Source organism: Malassezia sympodialis, genomic scaffold (assembly GCF_000349305.1).
Source record: "Malassezia sympodialis ATCC 42132 genomic scaffold, msy_sf_3, whole genome shotgun sequence".
NCBI classification, from domain to species: Eukaryota; Fungi; Basidiomycota; class Malasseziomycetes; order Malasseziales; family Malasseziaceae; genus Malassezia; species Malassezia sympodialis.
The window spans coordinates 91,863-110,038 of record NW_017387801.1 but is presented as its reverse complement, the minus strand read 5'-3'; the positions used below and the strand labels follow the sequence as shown (position 1 = coordinate 110,038).

Sequence of the window (18,176 nt, the reverse complement as noted above, 5' to 3'; positions counted from 1 at the left end):
CGACGGGTATCTACATAGTCAAGTGCTCCAATTCGCTTCGAATCGCGCCACACTGCGCGCGCAGCTGTGCCGCTGCCGTACGACGGCGCTCGACCTGCGCCGCGAGCAGCTGCCGTAGCGCCTCGCGCGTATGAGCGGGACGCATTTGGTTGACCAAGTACTGAAAGTTGATCACCGTGGTCTCCATGTGCTTGAGACGGTCCTGAATATGGGATGATGGCTGCCATGTGCCCTGCGTTGGCGCCTCAGCGCTGTCAGGCGCAGGAACCCACACATCGTACGGCTGCACGGGCCGTAGCAAGTCGCCTATCAGCTCCCAGTACGTCTGGAGGAGTGTATGTAGGAGTGTATGCAGTGCATGGCGGTAATCACGAGAGCCTGCAGTATCCACGCCACACAGGTCCGGTAGGCCCAACTGGCTGAGCGACGGCGAGATGTCAGGAATAGGCCATCTTTGGCCAAAGAGCTGGAATCCGCCGTCCTCTTCGATCCACGCCACATTTGGCGGCGTCAGCTCCATCTCGAGATCCAGATCCGGTGGCACAAGCTCGGAGCCCTCACCGACGGCTTTCGCAAGGATCTCGGTCTGCGTGCGAAGGCGTGCAGTTGCATCTGCGTCGTCCGACGGGGCTCGCGTCGCCTTGGCTTCCTGGAGGAGCGCGAGCCACGCGAGGTTCCTTTCAGTAAAATGGCGATACACAGAGGGCGGTGGCGGAAACACAGAGGTGTGCCCAAGCGTATCAGGCGCCTCGGCACCGTCTAGCGCCGCGCCTGCGCCAGCGGCGTCCTCCGTCATGGCGGCGCGGCGGAGGGGGCCGCCGCCCGGCCGCCCCGTCACGTGTTCGTCACCGGCTCGCGGCGCTCGTCGCTGCCTGGTGCATTGACGCCCGCTCGCTAGCTGACGAGCCGTGTGCGTGTGCGCCATGCCCACAGACCGTGGCTTCTCGCTGAGTCACCAAAAGGTGGCGCTCGAGCTCAGTTTTCGCGGTGGCCTCGCCGGTTACACGGAGCTGGCCGTGACGCCGACCCATGCCGACCTGCGGCACATTTATTTGCACGCGCGAAGCATGGAAATTCAGCGCGTGCTGTGCAACGAAAAAGTGGCAAGCTTCACTCACACAGATGCGCATGCGACTCTCACGCCGCTGAAAGACGTTCATGGGCACGCGCAAGCTAAGCGTGCTACCTTCTCCGCCACTAGCCAAGCGGCTGAGGGCGAGCTGCAAATCACTCTGCCCGACGGCGTGCGCGCTGAGCGCGTGCCTGGCAGCACCGATGGCAGCGAAGACGAATATGCACCGATCACTGTGCGCATCGACTATATCCTCGCTGATGTGCAAGAGGCCATCCATGTCGTGGTGCCGACGGCCGAGGCGCCGTATCGCGTACCCCACCTGTATACCCGCCCTACCGGCCCAAACAGCGCGCGGTGCTGGGTGCCGTGCGTTGACTCGCTTTGGGACCGGTGCACATGGGAGCTTGAGTTTGTCGTGCCGCGGACGCTCGCCACGGACGCACCGGACGACGAGCCCGACATGCTCGTTATCGCCTCGGGCGAGCTGACGGAGCATGCCGTGCATCCCCACGATCCGACCAAATCCATCTTCTACTATACGCAGCCCGTCGCCACGTCTGTGCAGCATGTGGCCTTCTGTGCGGGCCCCTTTGTCCTCGCGCGCCTGTCGCCGGCCGGCACGGACGGGTGTGAGGCCCTTGCCTTCTGCTTGCCTGCGCACGAGCATGAGCTGCGCACGACGGCGCAGTTTACATGGCAGGCCATCGAGTTTATTAGCAGCGAGTATGGCTCATACCCGTTCGCCTCGTTCAAGCTTGTGTTTGTGGACGACACCCTTGTCGACTGTCACCCCGCATGTACGCTGGCCGTGTGCTCAAGCGACCTGCTGCACCCTCCATCGGTGATCGACCAGGCATTTGAGAACCGGCACATTCTCAGTCACGCCGTGGCGTTCCAGTGGGTCGGCATCAACATTGTGCAGAAGACATGGGCGGACACGTGGCTGATCCACGGCCTGAGCCAGCACCTGGCGTCCATGTTCCTGCGGCGTCTCCTTGGCAACAACGAATACCGCTTCCGCATGAAAAAGGACTGCGACCGCCTGTGCCTGTGGGATATTGGCATGCCACCGCTCTATCAGGTCGGCCGCGACGAGCCACTGGACGCACAGCTCCTGCCGTTTGTGAATCTCAAGGCACCGCTCGTGCTCTACCTGCTAGACCGCCGACTGTGTAAGATGGGCGCATCGCTGGGTCTGGGCCGTGTGATTCCCAAGCTGTTCCTCCAGGCCATTACCGGCGAGATGACGAACAATGCGCTGGGTACGCACAGCTTTCTGCGTACCTGCAAGAAGGTAAGCGGCGCTGACCTGCGCCTGTTTGTTGATCAGTGGATCAATGGCAGTGGCTGCCCTCGCTTTGTGTGCACGGCGACTTTCAACCGCAAAAAGTTGCTAATCGAGATGCATGTGCGCCAAGAGTCGCCTGCCGCACTATACGCGCAGGCGCGCCCGGAAGATGCACTACTCTCGAACCCTGTGTCACTCTGGGAGGGTCAGATGACCGTGCGTATCCACGAGGCGGACGGCACACCGTACGAGCATGTCCTCGACATCAAGAATGAGCACCAGCGCTACGACGTGCCATTTAACACCAAATACAAGCGCGTGCGCCGTAATACCAAGCGCTTCCAGGCGCGCCAAGCGGCGGCGGCCGCGGCCGCCGCCGGCGACGAAGACGCTGCCGAAGCAATCGGCATGATGGATCTGGGTTTTGGGCTCGGTATGTGGGAGGACGAGAACGAGCGTGAGCGCTGGAAAGTGGCCGATTGGACTGAGGAGGACGAGGCGATTATGGCCTCGGCGCCGTACGAGTGGATCCGCCTCGATGCCGACTTTGAGTGGATGGCACAGATCCAGTTCGAACAGCCGGACTACATGTGGGTATCGCAGCTGCAGCGTGATCGCGACGTTGTTGCACAGCTCGCCGCCGTTCACGCACTGAGCCAGATGCCCAGTCTGATCACAAGCAGTATGCTTACCCGTACAGTGCTGGTCACCAAGTACTTTTACCGCATTCGCGCCGAGGCTGCCTACGGTCTTGCCAACTGCGCACTCCCGCATCTTGACCTGCTCGGCCTCTTCCACCTCTTACTGCTCTTCCGCACAAGCTACTGCCTGGACGTGCCCGACGGGGGCGATCCCACCGCCCTCGATGCCCCGTGCATTCCGCGCCCCAATGACTTTAGTGATATGGCCGACTATTACGTCCGTCGCGCCCTCATCCATGCGATTTCGCGTGTGCGCGACCACCGTGGGCGCGCGCTGCCGATCGTGCAGCGTTTCCTAATCAATCTGCTGCGGTACAATGACAACTCGACGAACCGCTTCGTGGACGACTACTACTTGGCCAGCATCATCAATGCCCTCGCGAGCACCTTGATTCCCGTCGACACCACCGGTTATACGACGCATGCCGACGAAGTCTACACGGACGAGGAGCTTACTCTGCGCCAGCTCGCGACACAAGAGGTCGAACGGCTGCAGGTGCTGGACCGACTCGTGCCGTCGTTCCACAATGTCGTGACGCTCGCCGCGCTCGACTTCCAGCTGGCGCTCGTGCTAGCGAACTTGCGGCCCCTTGACCTGACGCACTTTGTCGAGTACACGCGTGAGGGTAACTGGACCGCGGTGCGCGTCGCCGCGTTCAACGCTTTGCTCCTCTTGCGAGGCTTGCAACATAAGGTGCTCACGCGCTACTACTTTGCGGTACTCAGCTCGGACGAGGACCCTGTAGTGCGTATGCAATTGGCACGCGGTCTATGTGACGCGCTCGCTGTCGCAATGGCCACTGGTGAGCTTGGCGTGGCGTGGCAGCGGCCGGAGATGCTGCAAGAAGGTGATCCGCGCGATAACGTAGCGGAGCAGGAGTCGCTGCTGGCCCAAGAGGCGGCACAAGTCGAGCAGGTCGTCAAAGTGCTGCGCCGCGAGATTGGGCGGTCAGCATCTGTACGCGATGGGTTCCTGGCCGCATTCCAGGCTAGTCGGGACCATGTCGACACGCACCTTGCACTGATGCGTCTCGCGGAACTCCTGTTCAAGGGCACCGAAGATACCAAGGCGGCGAGCGACCGCGCGGCAGTGGCTGCCAGCGACGAGCATACGGGTGTGATGCGGATTCGACTCCTAATCAAGAATGCGCCGCAGCAAGAAAAGCGGCCGGCCCACCCGCTCAAGGTTGTGCTACCCAAGGCACCCAAGCCAAAGAAGCCCAAGGCACCCGAGCCAGGGCAGGCGCTGGGCATGTCTGCTTCGGACCTGAGTGCTTGCCGCACCTGTATTCACAAGCTCATGGCTAACAAACACTGCGAGCCGTTTACGCGCCCTGTGGATCCGGTGCGAGATGAGGCGCCAGATTACTTCGACGTGATTAAAGAGCCAATGGATCTTAGCTCAGTATCGAACAAGCTCCAGTCGGGGCAGTACAAGGACCGCTTCCAGTTCAAGGAGGATGTGGAACTGATATTCCGCAATGCCAAGACATACACGCCTGATCCCAAGGCGTGGATCTATTACGAGGCGTCGCGGTCTGAGTCAGCATTCCGCCAGCTATGGAACCGGATTACCAAGACACTTGAGCAGGCGGCGGCGCGCGCTGAGAAGGCCCAAGTAGAGGATACACCCGAGGAGCCTGTGGCCCCGCCAGCCGACGAGGTGGAGGCGCCGCCTGTGAGTGCGCCAAGTACAGAATCAAGAACCAGTGCATCGCCAGCCCCTAAGAAAATCACCATCAAGCTCAACCGCAAGGGCGAGAAACGAGAGGCCAGTGAGGCGCCGGCGCGCCCTGTGCTCAAGATCAAGCGGGCGCGCACAAGCGAGGCGTCTTCTCCGTCCGGGGACGCAGTCGAGGCGCCATCTGACACGCCGAAAGTGCCCCACGCGGACCCTGGCCACCTGAGCGAGGACCCGGTGCTGCCGGGCGAGGCAGACATGCCCCTCCAACCGAAGAAGGCGCGCTCCGTGCTGCAGACGGTGTCCAAGACAAAAGAGGCGGTAATCTTCTTGCAGCCGATCGACCCTGTGCGTGACCAGGCGCCTACGTATTATGAGGAGATCAAGCACCCAATGGACCTGAGCACGATCGGTGCGAAGCTTAAGCAGGGGCAGTACAAGACAATGGGCGATTTTGCGTCAGATATGCGTCTCATGTTTGCCAACTGCCGCCAGTTTAACCCACCGGGTACGGTGCCCGCCCTGATGGAGCAGGCCGTCTCACGCGTTTGGCGACGCGAATGGAGTCGCGCCATGGTCCGCAAGCTCGAATACTCGCACAAGCGCTCGCTGCAAAGCATGATGGGGCGCCTGAAGCAGCTCCCGTCAGGTGCTTTGTTCCTATATGCAGTCGACCCTGTGGCGCTGGGCATCCCCACTTATTTCGACGTGATCCCGAAGGAAAACGCTCGCGACCTGACGCTCATTAGCCAAAAGCTGCGTGCCGACCAGTACGACAGCATCGATGCTCTCGATGCAGACATTCGGCTGATGCTGCACAACTGTTACACATTCAACGCGGGCGATGAGCGCATTTGCGACATTGCTCGTGCATTTGAAAAGGCGTACCAGCAAGAGATCCACGCGCTCCGCCAGGCGATGGAGGCGTAGGTAGACCTGTAGAGGATATAAGCGCAGGGGACGACGCGGTCGCCGCGTTCGGTGCTTGCTCCACCGACTTCCTGATGCGTGTAGGACTAGCTGTGCTGAGCTTTTTCGCCGTACTCGTAGCGCTAGTCCGTGCCGAAGCGCACGAAGATGCCCCTGAACTAAATGTACTTACGACTTTCCCTAACAATCCGTTCAACAGTGCGTATACGCTGCACTCACAGACAGTTGTGAAAAATGGCCAGGCTAACCGGGTTGTATTCTCCATCAAGACGCCGCAGTCGACGGATCGTGCGCTCACGATCGAGTCTCTTACTGGTGCCTTTCTGGATCCCTCGCGTGAAGATGGTCACAAGAAGCGCGTGCTCCGCAACATGACGACGACCCGTCTCAAGGACGCGCATCTGCTGACGCAGGGCCAGTCTCGCCAGGTGCCTTTTGACTTTTTCTCCGAGTTCAAGCCGCAAAAATTGGATATCGAGTTCCGTGCTTTGGTGGTGGATCAGTCGTCGTCGAATAAGTACAATGTGCCGCTCTACCGCGGCTCTGTCACGGTGGAAGAACCGCCGCAGAGCCTGTTCGACCTGCAGCTGTTGTCCGTCTACGCCACGGGTCTCGCCCTGGTGATACTCATCGGCTACATTCTCTTCGAGAAGTACGGTGCGTCCCTGAAGCGTAGCTGGAAAACCCCTGCGTCGAAGCACAAGGAGACTGCCAAGCCTTTGGCGCAGCCCCTCGGCAAAAATGGCAAGTCGTACGACGAAGACTGGATTGTACGTATTGTCACCTCACATTCAGCCGAAGCAGCCCACCCTGCGCCCTCGCAAGCCTCGTGGCCGCAAGTAGTGTTGACAGAAATACACACAATCTATTTTTCTATGGATACAATGTCTTAAGCAGCCCCGGTACTGCTCGCTTCTGCAGTCTTACTGGTTTAGCTGACCGAGGCCGACCTGGTTAGCATCAGAGTTGGTGGCAAAGTAGACGTTCTTCAAGAAGGCGGCACCCAGCAGCCAGCCGGCGTTATCCATCGTGGACCCGGTCGAGACAGCACTGACACACGTGCCCTGCAAATTGTTCGAGTCTTTCGGCGCAAAGAGCAGGTCGCGCGAGTCCATCGTGAACGACGTACCAGCAAACGTAAAGCTGAGGCGCGCCTTCGTGGTACATGGCAACGTGTATCCGCCATTTCCATCCGGCTTAGCACCATCGATGGCTTGGTGTATGGCATCGGCCGCATCCTGCGGCGCGATGATGAGGGACGTACCTGTATCGAGGATGGCAGATGAGCTCCCGCTCACCTTCTTACCACCCACAGACACACTATCCATCTTCACCTCCCAGTAGCCCTTGCTCGATTCATTATCCATCTGTGTTAGTGACCCAGAAATTTGGCTTTCGTCTATGCCTCCAAACGTGATTTGTCCACGGTTGTTACCTGACCCGTCGGCCGCCCGCCCGAGACGGTAGCCAACAATCGGTGCCTTGACTTTGTTCGCCTTCTTCAGTGCATCAATAAAGGTGTCCTTCTTAGTCACACTGAGACCGGAACCACCCAGGCCCAGCAGACCATCAAATGGAATTTTTGATGCACCGAAGTCGTTGGACTCTGAGCTTGCCATACCGAATGTGAATTTGTCCAGCTTTAAACCCGCGACTTCAAATGAGTCCGTGCCTAGCTGGACTGAAACATCGCCAGTGCCATACGAAATCTTGTATTGGTCGTTACTGGTCTGGAGCGAGTTGGAAGACGACTTGCCGAACTTGTTGCGGCTCGAGCCACCGCACTTGCAGTTCATGCCGGTAATCCAAGTGTCCGAAGACCCTGTGTCCACGAGCATTTTGTACTGGGTGTTGGACGTTCCGATCTTGACATTTACAAAGTAGCCCACATCGTTGGCTTCAATCGACAGACCGGCTGAGTCAGATGCGGAGACCTGCTGGGCGTTCGTCACAGAGTACTGGCTTTCCGCCTTAGCCTCGGTTGACGAATAACCATCTCGAGCTTGGAACTCGCCACGCAGCAACTCGTTGCCGCCGGAAGACCGGCGGTCCGAGGACGGGCGATACGTGCCCGAACCGAAGTGCCTCACACGCACAATCGACTCTGGCGCTTCATCCAGTACCTCACCTCTAGGCATCTGCTTCACACGAGGAGGGCGGAACTCGGGCAGCGAGTCACCTTGGGTGCGCAGCTCTTCTTCCACAATACTCTGTCGACGCTGTATAGCTTCTTGGAGCTCACCGTCACTAGGTTCCTCAATTTCCTTCATCTTGGCGAGGCGCCGCTTGCTGTGGTTGATATGCTGCTGAAGCTTCACCCATGGATGAACAAACTCTTCTGCCTCCTCTTCTTGACTTTCATCCAGAGGCATATGAAGGAGGCCATCAATCGGCGAGTCGGTCACATTGGCGGGGGGAGCCGACGCGGACGCCGACACAAATCCAGATGGGTTGGATAGGCCCTGCGCGTCACCCATCAGTTGGTGCATAAGGCAAGGTGCGGTAAGTAGAATGGTGAGAATTTGTAATAGGTGTGGTCGTAGTAGGACCATGACGAATCACTTTCCTGCTAAAGTTAGTAGAACGGTTAGTTATGGAACGAACGCAAGTATGCTTGAGTCAGGCCAAGCACAATGAATAGCGACTGAATATCTTAGTGCGGATAAGGTACCGCAGTTAAACACCCTAGAGCTGGGTAAGAAGGAAACGTTGACAAGAGTCTACGACAAAGTCTTTAAGAACAGCACAGCCTGTCAAATATTGGTGCCTGATCCGTGCGCACAGCCAAGCAGCGCGTCGCCCGCAAGGGCTTCTATGTCATTGTGCCAGTCATCGATCGGCGGGATCGCGTCGAGTATCTACTTGGCAGCTTAGAAGAGCCGCGCTCCAGTATAGGCACAGGGATTCAGTGTAGAGAACGTGCTTCAACATCTACAAATGACGAATGGGACCTCAACATGTGGAGATCCATGTAGGCAAAAGACCATATAGTAAAATGCACACACCTTGATTGGTAAAAATAAAACGGTCCAAGCGAGTGTGGCGTAGATCGATGTAGTACCGCCAGGCAAGCGTAGATCGACTTACGGAGGCCGTGTCTAGCGCCCTGGTACGATCATGGTGTCCTCCACATCAGTGTTGCATCGGCCGAGCTCTTCCAGGCGCTGGAGCGCATGAGCAGCTTGGCCAACACTTGCACCTAATTCACCATGGAGCAAGTGGCTCAGCAGGTACGTGCTCTTCGTTTCCATTCTCATGCCTTATAGTTCACGGACTTTTACTACTCCACCTTCGATGCCGATCGCTCCCAATTGGGCTCGCTTTACGTATGTGTCTTTCGCCGATCCTAGACCTAACAGAACAGCGCCCTCACTCGATGCTCACTTTTGAGGGCTCCCAAATACAAGGTGCTCAGGGCATCGTTGAGAAGCTTGTGGTATGTTTTGTTCATTCACAGTGTAGAGTCTGCCTTTCCAGAAGGTCCAGCACAAGGTTGACACGCGCGATGCTCAGCCGACGGGTGATGGTCAGAGCCTGGTTGTGCTTGTGACCGGCATGCTTCTTGTATGTGCGATGCACCTGGTGCGTACTAACTCCTAGGTCGACGATGGTCAAAATCCGCTCAAGTTCAGCCAGGTACGTTTGCACTAGGCAATTACATCTAACATTAGTCCTTCACTCTGGTTCCGGAGGGTGGCTCGTTTTACGTGTTCAATGACATCTTCCGGTACGTTTTATATGTCGAACTAATACGTCCCAGTCTCAACTATGGTTAAATGCTACATCTGTAGGATTTTCGACGTAGCGGCTCCTAAGGAGGATGGCCTGCGCGGCTTCCTGTTGACAAACCAGGTTCGGCCGGCGATGGCGCTATGGGGCGGGGATTCGTTCCATGTGGTTCCACTGATGGATTAAGTAAGAGTGACACGTCATGCACAGCGGGATGAGTGGCCATAAAAGCGTCCGTGTCTCTCGCACAAGCCATTCACTCGTACTCGACATGGGTGTGAACGTGGAACCTATTGCTCCTGGCGACGGCAAGACTTTCCCCAAGCCTGGAGACACTGTCGATATTCACTACGTTGGTACCCTCCAGTCCAACGGCAACAAGTTTGACTCTTCGCGGGACCGTGGCCAGCCTTTCCGCACACGCATCGGTGTTGGCCAAGTTATTCGCGGCTGGGATGAGGGTGTACAGCAGCTCTCGCTGGGCCAGAAGGCCCGCTTGGTTTGCTCGCCGGACTACGCTTACGGTCCCCGCGGTTTTCCCCCTGTAATCCCTCCGAACTCGACCCTGGTCTTCGAGGTCGAACTTCTTGCGATCAACGGCAAGAACTAAGTACATGTATCTACGCTTTGTAGTCTCTTATACAAGAGGGTGGACCCTTATCTCCGCGTCGAGGACACACGACGTGTACTACCCATGGGCTCAGGCAATGGCACAGGAGTCCCGCGCCCAGCACGCACACCTCGCTTAGCTTTGTTTTTGGCCTGCTGGGTGCGGCGCTCCAAACAAGCATCGCAGTACCATGTGCCTTGAGGCGGTTTCGATAGGCCCACACACCCTAGATGGAACCACTCACGCTCACAGTCGTCGTCATCACAGCCAATCATATCACCATAGCTAACATTGTTGCAGAAGCAATAACGTTGATCGTCCTGGTCATCCCGGCTTCTATTGGTGTGAGAGGTTTTGGCAACGCGGACGCGACCACCGCTGCGCGATCCGTCGTGATTATCGGTGTCATTCACATCCTCATTCACGCGACGACCGCTCCAAGTGGCACCGAAGCTGTCACTCTTTGCCGTCCGCTGTGTGCTTCGCCCGTTCTCCGGTGGCATGTCAAATTGGTCGTCGCTGCTGGCACCGTGATCCGAATCATCACGGTATCCATGACGACGTTTGTTGGACCCTGAGGACGTGTTGCGACTTGGATCAGTACGTGAGCGTTGGGACGATGTCGTGCCAGGGGGAATTTTGCGTTTTTTGCTATACCGTGATGCATCTTGAGAGTCACGCTCGCGCGCGCGAGCAGCGCTTACTGGTGCTTCTGGGTAATCACTCAATCGAACCTTGCTCGATCGGCGTCCACTAGCGCTTGGATCCACATCCATGCTGTTCCCGTTGTAACCGGGGCTGGCTAACGGCAAAGACAAGGTCTGCTCAGCATGTAAGGGGTACGAGCTGAGGTCACTCAGACGTTTGTACTGAGGCCGATACTCCCGAATATAAGGACCCAAGGAAGGGAGAGAAGTCAGTGACCGCAAAAGGGAGTCGATATAGTCTGTATGCGAGGTGATCTGCTGATAAGCGCAAAGGGCGTACCATTTCCGTTGTGTTGGAGGCCACCCGAATCTTATCCTCACCGCCCATTTTATAGGAACGTGCCTCTTCTGCGACATCCTTCAGAGCAAGAAGACGCTCTCCAGGCGTGGCATTGGGGTTTTCCAAGATTGAGGTAAGATGATATAGCCGGTGCGTGAGCGAGCCAAGATGAGCTGAGAAAGCGTGAGAAAGCCAGAAGAACTTACCGCCTAGCACAGCATCCAGTTCTCTTAGGTCTGAAAAGCTTCGTGTCGCTTCTAGCGGCAGTGCATCCAAGGCATCCGCGTATGTTACCAAAAGCATGAACAGAGAAATGTCATCTTCTGACAGGGGGGCCTCGGGCATGAGCGAATAAGGGAAGAAAGGATGAAGAGAAGCCAGCGATGCTGCTAATCCGGGATACATGCCCACACGGGCATCATAAAGGCCCGGGTAGTCGGGTGGTAGCATGACGGTGGCACGCGGCAGATCAGAGGAACTAGGCAAGTATACCTAACGCAGGCCCCATGCCTCCATATGTGGAGGACTGGCGGCCATGCGCCGCGGTGCCAGCACGTGTGTATGTGGTCAGGGATCGGCCGAGGCGTCTGCGGCTGCAAGAACGAAAAGCGTCCGCCTCGGCCCTGGTTGACTACCTATCTTTCGCTGCCATGTCTCTGCCTGACTTTTCGAACGCCGACAACCTGGCTAAGCTCAACGACTTTCTGAGCTCGAAGTCGTACATCGACGGGTATGTATTCTGAATGGCACCAGGGTCCAGGAGATGGCTAGCGAGGGCCTGTGCGCTGAGAGATGAACCGTGCTTTGGTCCGTGTTTCCGAGTCCAGCGGCTTAAGACACCGCGCCATTTGCATTGACGACACCCAATTCCAAGCTATCTGACTAGCGTACAACCCTGCTTGTCCAGACGGTGGCTGCCTGGTGCCATCCCGGGAGATCATTTACTAACATTCCAGTCACGAGGCCTCGCAGGCCGACGTGGCCGTTTACGAGACCATCAAGGGCCCCGTTGACGCGGCTAAGTACCCCAACGTGTCTCGTTGGCAGGAGCACATCAAGTCGTTCGAGGCTGAGCACGCTGGTCTCTCCGGCGACAAGGCCAAGGCGGCTGAGCTCCTCAACTTCGGCAACGCTGAGGAGGACGTTGACCTGTTCGGCTCGGACGACGAGGAGGAGGATGCTGAGGCGGCCCGCATTAAGGCTGAGCGTGTGAAGGAGTACGAGGCTCGCAAGGCGGCTAAGGGTCCTGGTCCCGTCGCCAAGAGCGTCGTCACCTTCGAGGTCAAGCCTTGGGACGACGAGACCAACATGGAAGAGCTCGAGAAGGAGGTCCGTGCCATTGAGATGGACGGTCTCGTCTGGGGTGCTAGCAAGCTCGTCCCCATTGGCTACGGTGTGAGCAAGCTGCAGATCACCATTGTGGTCGAGGACGACAAGGTGTCGATGGACGAGCTCCAGGAGCGTGTCCAGGAGATTGAGGACTACGTCCAGTCGTCGGACATTGCTGCGATGCAGAAGCTCTAAATAGTGAGTCGGAGTAGGTAGGACACATCCGGTCTCTAAATTTACAATTGACTAAGGAAGTCGGCCAACCCGCCCGACTTGGGCTTGGCCGCGGCCTGATCCTTCTGCTTCTTTTGTTGTAGTAGGGCACGCAGCCCAGCCTTGGTATCTTGAAGGGGCGCTAAGGGAGTGTGACTGGATTTGAGTGGTTGTTGCTCTGGTCGTGAAGTTGAGGGTGTGGTAGAGGTGGGAGAAGATATCGAGGGGAGGTTCTGGGCTGTAGACGTCGGTGTCCTGGACGATAACAGTTGCTTCAGAGGCGGTCTCTTTCGCACAGCTGGGAATTTAACGGCCGTGGAAGGCTTCTTCTTGCGATAAGGCTTGCGACAAGAAAGGCAAAGAGTGACTTGACTTGCATTGCGTGCTCGCCCTCTTGATCGTCGTGACCTCGGGATATACTGGGCGTTTATGCCAGGTATTAAAGGAATTGCACAAAAAGAGCACGTAGGATTAGTGAGGGCATATGATCCCGGTAAAAATGTCAGAGGATTAGACGCCCCACGCCCAGACACTGCTCGGCTGGTATCATGCCCCCACAGCACGTTGGCGGGCCGGCCATATGGTGCCTCGTTGGCCCAACGAACGACGCACGGCACCAAGTTGGAAAAAGATGATCCATGCTTCTGTGCCGCTGCAGGTGCATTACACGTAAGTGTACGTGAGGCCTCGTTGAGGTACAAGGCGTGGCGTACGGGTCCGGCGGGCTCCGCCGAAGACTTGGCCTCCATCGCGGTGGGCAAGGTGGTGGCCTCCACAAAGGGTTGGCCTGTTGCCGTCCAACGCAGACCTACACAGCTGTCTTCGCTACAAGTCACAAAACCTGGGTGAAAGGTTTTGTCTGTCACTGTGGCGATCTAGAGCGCAACAACAGACGTTGCAAAGCAAGTGTCCCATAGAACGGTAGCGACGAGGACGATTCTGTCACGTGACGAAAAGAAGAGGGCCACGCGGCAGCGATGACCTTCTCACTGCAACATGTGGGCAGCGCTGCGCCTCGCGGGCCGCGGCGTGTGGACTCCGCAGGTACGGAGCCCTATGATGAGGGTGTCAGAAATGATGCGGTATAATTTCATGCCACTCGCTCCTGTGCGCACGATTTCAACAACGCCGGCCTGGCAAGTAACGCTGCAACAAGCAATGCGCGGCGCCCGTCGGCCGCACCGGCCGCCCGTCAACCGCACGCCGGCGCTGGAGGGTTGTCCGTTTGTGAAGGGCGTCTGCATTAAAATATTTACGACCAAGCCCAAGAAGCCCAACTCGGCCATCCGTAAAATGGCGCGTGTGCGCCTGACGAATGGGCGTACGGTGACGGCATACATTCCGGGTGAGGGCCACAACTTGCAAGAGCACAGTGTGGTGCTTATGCGAGGAGGCCGTGTGCAGGATGTACCCGGTGTGCGCTACACACTCGTCCGCGGTGCCCTAGACTTTGGTGGTGTGGTGGGCCGCACGACTTCGCGCTCCAAGTATGGGGGTATGTACGATGTATGAACAGGCTGACATGTAGCGAAAAAGCCCAAGGATACTTCCTTGTAGTGCATGATAGAATCAATGGATGCGCCCAAATTGGCACAAGTTCGAGTCGCGAGCAGGGTCCGAGCGGACTACCTTTTCGATTTCATGGCCAATCATTCGCACCCACAGGTCACGCTCCAGTTGGGTGCGTGCGCGGAAGGTGATTTCGGACGATTCACGGCGAGTCAGGTAGGGTGTCTGAATGGCTTCAATCTTGGGGCGGCGCAGGCGTGCAGGGTCCCAGCCCCCACGGACTCGAAGCACAAAAGTACATTCGTCGCTCGACTCGGCGCTGCAGAGCCCGCCGTGGAAGAAGCGCGGAAGTTGCTCATGTAATTCCTCGGTGTGGTGTCCACCTGTGCGTTGATTCGGCATGTCGTCGCCTTTGAGGTCAGAGAAGCGGTCGGAAATGTCGCCTTTGTACACGTACGCATCGCGTAACAGGATCGGCGCACCTTTGCGTCGGTGAAGAATGCCCTCGTTGTTGCGTGCCTTAGATGAGTGCGTGGACGATACGAGCTTAAAGGCAAGCAGCTGTCCATCACACAGAAGGAAGTAGCGGCGGTGAAAGGGTCTGTGCATATGTGTGCGCCAGAATAGGAAGCCGCTCAGGTTGATGGTGCGGCACCCACCGAAGCGGCACCAGTTCCAAATGAATGGCAGTGATAAGGATGCATGGTCCTCCGTCTGCCGCAAAGGGTGCGCTGAGGAATCGGTCGCTTGACTCGCATGCACCAGCATGCGTGTGTCCATCCCCTCCCGGCATTTCCAGTACACAATTAACATGAAAAGATGCACAATCCATTCTTTTGCCAGGGCCACACTCGCCACCTCAAAGACAATGCTGCGGCCATTTTCGAGGTAGAGTTTGAACTGCCGCAGGCTACGCTTGACGCTGTGGTGCGCCGACTCGGTCATCATTGCAGTATCAAACACGCGTAGCCGAGCATCGAGCGGTTGGCGCGTGCCATCGTAGTCAGACACCCATTGGAGCTGAGGCATCGAAGGTGAAATGACCGGCTCATGTCCCAAATGTACTCGGTGCCGCGACAGCTCTGTGGACAGGACGACAGGGAGGCCGACGCTTCCGATGGCACATACGTCCCGTAGAAGAAGGAAGCCATCGCTCTGCCGAATTTGGCGGAGCTGACGGTGGATTTCATTGGCAGCAAAGCGTGACACGTACGTGCGGACCCGGTCCTGACGTGTCTCACCGTTGACGCCAGTGATAGGCAGGCCCATGTAAGGGTCTGGTGCATAGGCATGCGACTCGCGCAAGAGGTAAAGCCCCGCATCGTGCGTCGTTAAATAAGTGCGGGTAGTTGTGCCAGAGATCGACCGCAGGCGGCCGACAAATCCTTCAACCGCAGGCGGCTCCCGCAGCGCGCAACCTTGGGGATGCATCACCTCGGTGGGATAGTGACTGTTTAGCAGCAGCTGCAGTTCAGGCGCCCTGCGTGCACTTGTGAGTAGGGCGCCCGCCAGCGCATCCCAATACCGAGGTGCTCCCTGGGGCGTGGTCGCATGGCTGACCCAGTGGTACGTCGAGCCGCTGCGCCACGCCAGCACCGGCTCCAGACCACGCGATCGCATGTCCTGGGTTAGTCGGGCCCACTGTGGCACAGCCTGAATCATGCTTTGTGTGTGATTCATGAGTGAGCGGGCAGTCATCTTCTCGTAAGACCGCTCGTACGGCAGAGTCGACGGCAGATCTAGCAGGACATCGTACTCGCGTGCCGTACCATGCGCACTAGGGAGCTCCGGCAGTGGCACACGCACGCGCATCGAGATGCCGGGTACATGTATGTGGATGTGGGACGGTGGCTGCCCGTCGAGTTCGCGCCACAGAAGCCACATCCAGTCGGCCGCGAGCGAAGAGGCGCGCGCATTCAAAAGCAGGATGGTTGTACTGTGACGGCGGAGCGGAAACGGTCCCCGTAGCCATTCGGAGCGTGGGACCGTGAGGCATAAGAGACGATCGACCTCCGAGTACAGCGAAAGTGACACCTCTTTCCTCCGCAGGGGGATCACGTATCGTAGCTTGAGGTGTTCTGCATCGCCCAGCAGACGACCGCGAATGCGCGCCTCGTTCCATAGCTCGACACGCCCGGGCCGCAAGAGGACAAGGTACTCTTCCCAATGGTAGGAGCGAATATGGTAGCGGCGTGCCTCGAGCTCGTCAAAGTCGCTCCCGATATCAACGCGGCCCACGAGTTGCACTTTGACCAGCATGCGGTCGCGCTTGAGTATTACATTGTTTTTTGTCTTGAGTGCCGCTGGGATGGGAATAGGCGCCTCCATAGGACGCGCTAGCACCTCTTCGGCAGGCCGGGGAAGTGCGTCACCTTGGCCGACCGAAATGTAGTCGTGCCGAGTGACTATCCCTCGGCCATTTTCCTCCTGTGTTATGTCTAGCAATGACTCTTCACCTGAGCGGTGCTGTGATGGATGTGAAGAATGAAAATGCGAGAACAAGGAAGTCAATGGTGACTCGGGCCCCTGCTGCGTGGGAGTTGGAGCCGGTAGCGGCGGCAGAGACACTTCGGCCGCTGCTTCGTCGCCCTGGATTGGCTCAGCAGGCAAGGAGGTGAGCGAATCAAGCGAGGTAGAAGAATCATATGATAGCCGACGCGATTCTGATGGTATCAGCGTATGCTCAGGCAAGCGCTGCACGTCCACAGGCGGTACGATGCGCAACGGAAAACGACGCGACGACGTCGCATCCAGCCATTCATCGGAGGGCGCATCTGGAGATATACGCGAATCGTATTCGACGTCTTGGGTGTGTGCCCGGTTAAGAGGTGTCTGCTGAGAAGGGGGCGTAGGAGCCTCGCCCAGCAGCTGGCGGCGGCGCTTTTGGCGCTCAGCCTCGAGCTCCTCCTCCAACGATAGCATGGCACGTGATGGGCGCCCTGTGCGAATCGACACAGTGCCTTGGTCGCGCAGTGTTTTCCGCGTCGCTTCCCAGCCTGTGTGGTCTTCTTCTGGATTATTCTCCGACGCTGGGAGCGAAAAGGCCACATGTGGGTGAGACATTTTGCGTGAGGCCTTGTGCTGTACCAGGCGCAAAATGGAGCTCGGTTGCCTTGGCGAGGAGGTGCGCGAGATCGGCGACGAGTTGGTGTATTGTTTGGGGGTGACTGGCGAATCCTGCACTGGATCAGGGGCGGAACTGGAGGGGGGTGAATCGAGGGGCGGTTCGATCGCCAGTACATGTTCGTAGAACTTCTTGCCCACCTCAAAAGACGAGCCGGCCATCTTTCGGTGACCGACAGAGGTACTCGCCCTTTCCATGATGACTTCGCGCTGTTCTTCTGTGAGATCAGATTGTCCCAGGATGGGAGAAATCGGTCGGTTGTCCCAGTCCCACTCGTCCCACACAATGGGCGACAATGGGTAACCCGCCGAAGGTTGGCGACGCACTGGGCCCAGCGGCCAGTGGAAAAGTTTGTGCTCCCGGCGCGGGGGAATAAAAGAATCCAGGTCATCGTAGGATTGGGACGTGGCATGAGCGAGGTTGTGGTCGGAGCGCGGCATATGGTGCAGGGACACAGAATGCCGCAGAGGGCGCGGCGACGAATCCATTAGTGATGGAGAGAGCTGTACAAAGGATCGAGAATGAGAAAGCGTCTTCAGGCGCTCTGTGTCAGGGGGAGAGACCGGTTCGGGTGATTCAGAAATGGCTTGCAAGCGTGGAGGGGTCTCAAAGAACGATTGAGCCCGACTCTTATGCTTGGTGGTGTGTCGCAGAGGTCGAATGAAACTCGTTTGCCGGAACTGGCCACTCCTATTCCAGTTCCTGTTTTTGAAGCGTGATTCGTTGCGATCGATGACAGATTGGTTGTCGCTTAGCATGTCATCCAAATAGACGCCCATGCGTTTGGCGTCGTCAACCAAAGCCTGGTTTGAAATGTAAACGCTGGGAACTGGGCCCAGCAGTATGCGTTTTGGCGGATTGTCAGAGTGCGGATGGTTGCAAATCTTATAGCAAGTACCCTGCGCATCAGAGATAGGGTCCATCGCTTCTTTGCCACGCCCAACGCCGGGCGCGGCCATGGCAAGAGGAAGGTGGAGGCTCCACACCTAGCGTGGCGGAG

At 57.7% G+C, this 18,176-nt stretch overlaps 10 protein-coding genes across 10 annotated transcripts; 6 read left to right on the top strand and 4 right to left on the bottom strand.

The window, feature by feature from the left end:
• Positions 1–10: 10 nt before the first annotated feature.
• On the bottom strand, positions 11–796 carry MSY001_0644 (uncharacterized protein; the record flags this gene model as incomplete). Its single annotated transcript, XM_018885718.1, has 1 exon — positions 11–796. One exon carries the CDS (start codon positions 794–796, stop codon positions 11–13), a length of 786 nt encoding a protein of 261 aa, XP_018739263.1.
• A 127-nt stretch (positions 797–923) lies between these two features.
• MSY001_0643 (uncharacterized protein) lies at positions 924–5,675 on the top strand (the record flags this gene model as incomplete). Its single annotated transcript, XM_018885717.1, is given in 2 exon segments — positions 924–3,045; positions 3,064–5,675. The coding sequence occupies 2 exon segments, from the start codon at positions 924–926 to the stop codon at positions 5,673–5,675; spliced, it is 4,734 nt and encodes a 1,577-aa protein (XP_018739262.1).
• A 74-nt stretch (positions 5,676–5,749) lies between these two features.
• Positions 5,750–6,518, top strand: MSY001_0642 (uncharacterized protein; the record flags this gene model as incomplete). The annotated part of the gene is made up of 2 exons (XM_018885715.1): positions 5,750–6,445; positions 6,471–6,518. 2 exons carry the CDS (start codon positions 5,750–5,752, stop codon positions 6,516–6,518), a joined length of 744 nt encoding a protein of 247 aa, XP_018739261.1.
• An 80-nt stretch (positions 6,519–6,598) lies between these two features.
• Positions 6,599–8,164, bottom strand: MSY001_0641 (uncharacterized protein; the record flags this gene model as incomplete). Its single annotated transcript, XM_018885714.1, has 1 exon — positions 6,599–8,164. The coding sequence occupies one exon, from the start codon at positions 8,162–8,164 to the stop codon at positions 6,599–6,601; it is 1,566 nt and encodes a 521-aa protein (XP_018739260.1).
• A 720-nt stretch (positions 8,165–8,884) lies between these two features.
• On the top strand, positions 8,885–9,451 carry MSY001_0640 (uncharacterized protein; the record flags this gene model as incomplete). The annotated part of the gene is made up of 6 exons (XM_018885713.1): positions 8,885–8,905; positions 8,942–9,001; positions 9,040–9,111; positions 9,138–9,239; positions 9,276–9,311; positions 9,347–9,451. The coding sequence occupies 6 exons, from the start codon at positions 8,885–8,887 to the stop codon at positions 9,449–9,451; spliced, it is 396 nt and encodes a 131-aa protein (XP_018739259.1).
• A 224-nt stretch (positions 9,452–9,675) lies between these two features.
• On the top strand, positions 9,676–10,014 carry MSY001_0639 (uncharacterized protein; the record flags this gene model as incomplete). The annotated part of the gene is made up of 1 exon (XM_018885712.1): positions 9,676–10,014. The coding sequence occupies one exon, from the start codon at positions 9,676–9,678 to the stop codon at positions 10,012–10,014; it is 339 nt and encodes a 112-aa protein (XP_018739258.1).
• A 47-nt stretch (positions 10,015–10,061) lies between these two features.
• Positions 10,062–11,451, bottom strand: MSY001_0638 (uncharacterized protein; the record flags this gene model as incomplete). Its single annotated transcript, XM_018885711.1, has 2 exons — positions 10,062–10,979; positions 11,002–11,451. The coding sequence occupies 2 exons, from the start codon at positions 11,449–11,451 to the stop codon at positions 10,062–10,064; spliced, it is 1,368 nt and encodes a 455-aa protein (XP_018739257.1).
• A 200-nt stretch (positions 11,452–11,651) lies between these two features.
• Positions 11,652–12,525, top strand: MSY001_0637 (uncharacterized protein; the record flags this gene model as incomplete). The annotated part of the gene is made up of 2 exons (XM_018885710.1): positions 11,652–11,731; positions 11,958–12,525. The coding sequence occupies 2 exons, from the start codon at positions 11,652–11,654 to the stop codon at positions 12,523–12,525; spliced, it is 648 nt and encodes a 215-aa protein (XP_018739256.1).
• A 1,014-nt stretch (positions 12,526–13,539) lies between these two features.
• Positions 13,540–14,055, top strand: MSY001_0636 (uncharacterized protein; the record flags this gene model as incomplete). The annotated part of the gene is made up of 1 exon (XM_018885709.1): positions 13,540–14,055. One exon carries the CDS (start codon positions 13,540–13,542, stop codon positions 14,053–14,055), a length of 516 nt encoding a protein of 171 aa, XP_018739255.1.
• A 57-nt stretch (positions 14,056–14,112) lies between these two features.
• Positions 14,113–18,135, bottom strand: MSY001_0635 (uncharacterized protein; the record flags this gene model as incomplete). The annotated part of the gene is given in 2 exon segments (XM_018885708.1): positions 14,113–16,826; positions 16,839–18,135. 2 exon segments carry the CDS (start codon positions 18,133–18,135, stop codon positions 14,113–14,115), a joined length of 4,011 nt encoding a protein of 1,336 aa, XP_018739254.1.
• Between the last annotated feature and the right edge of the window lie 41 nt (positions 18,136–18,176).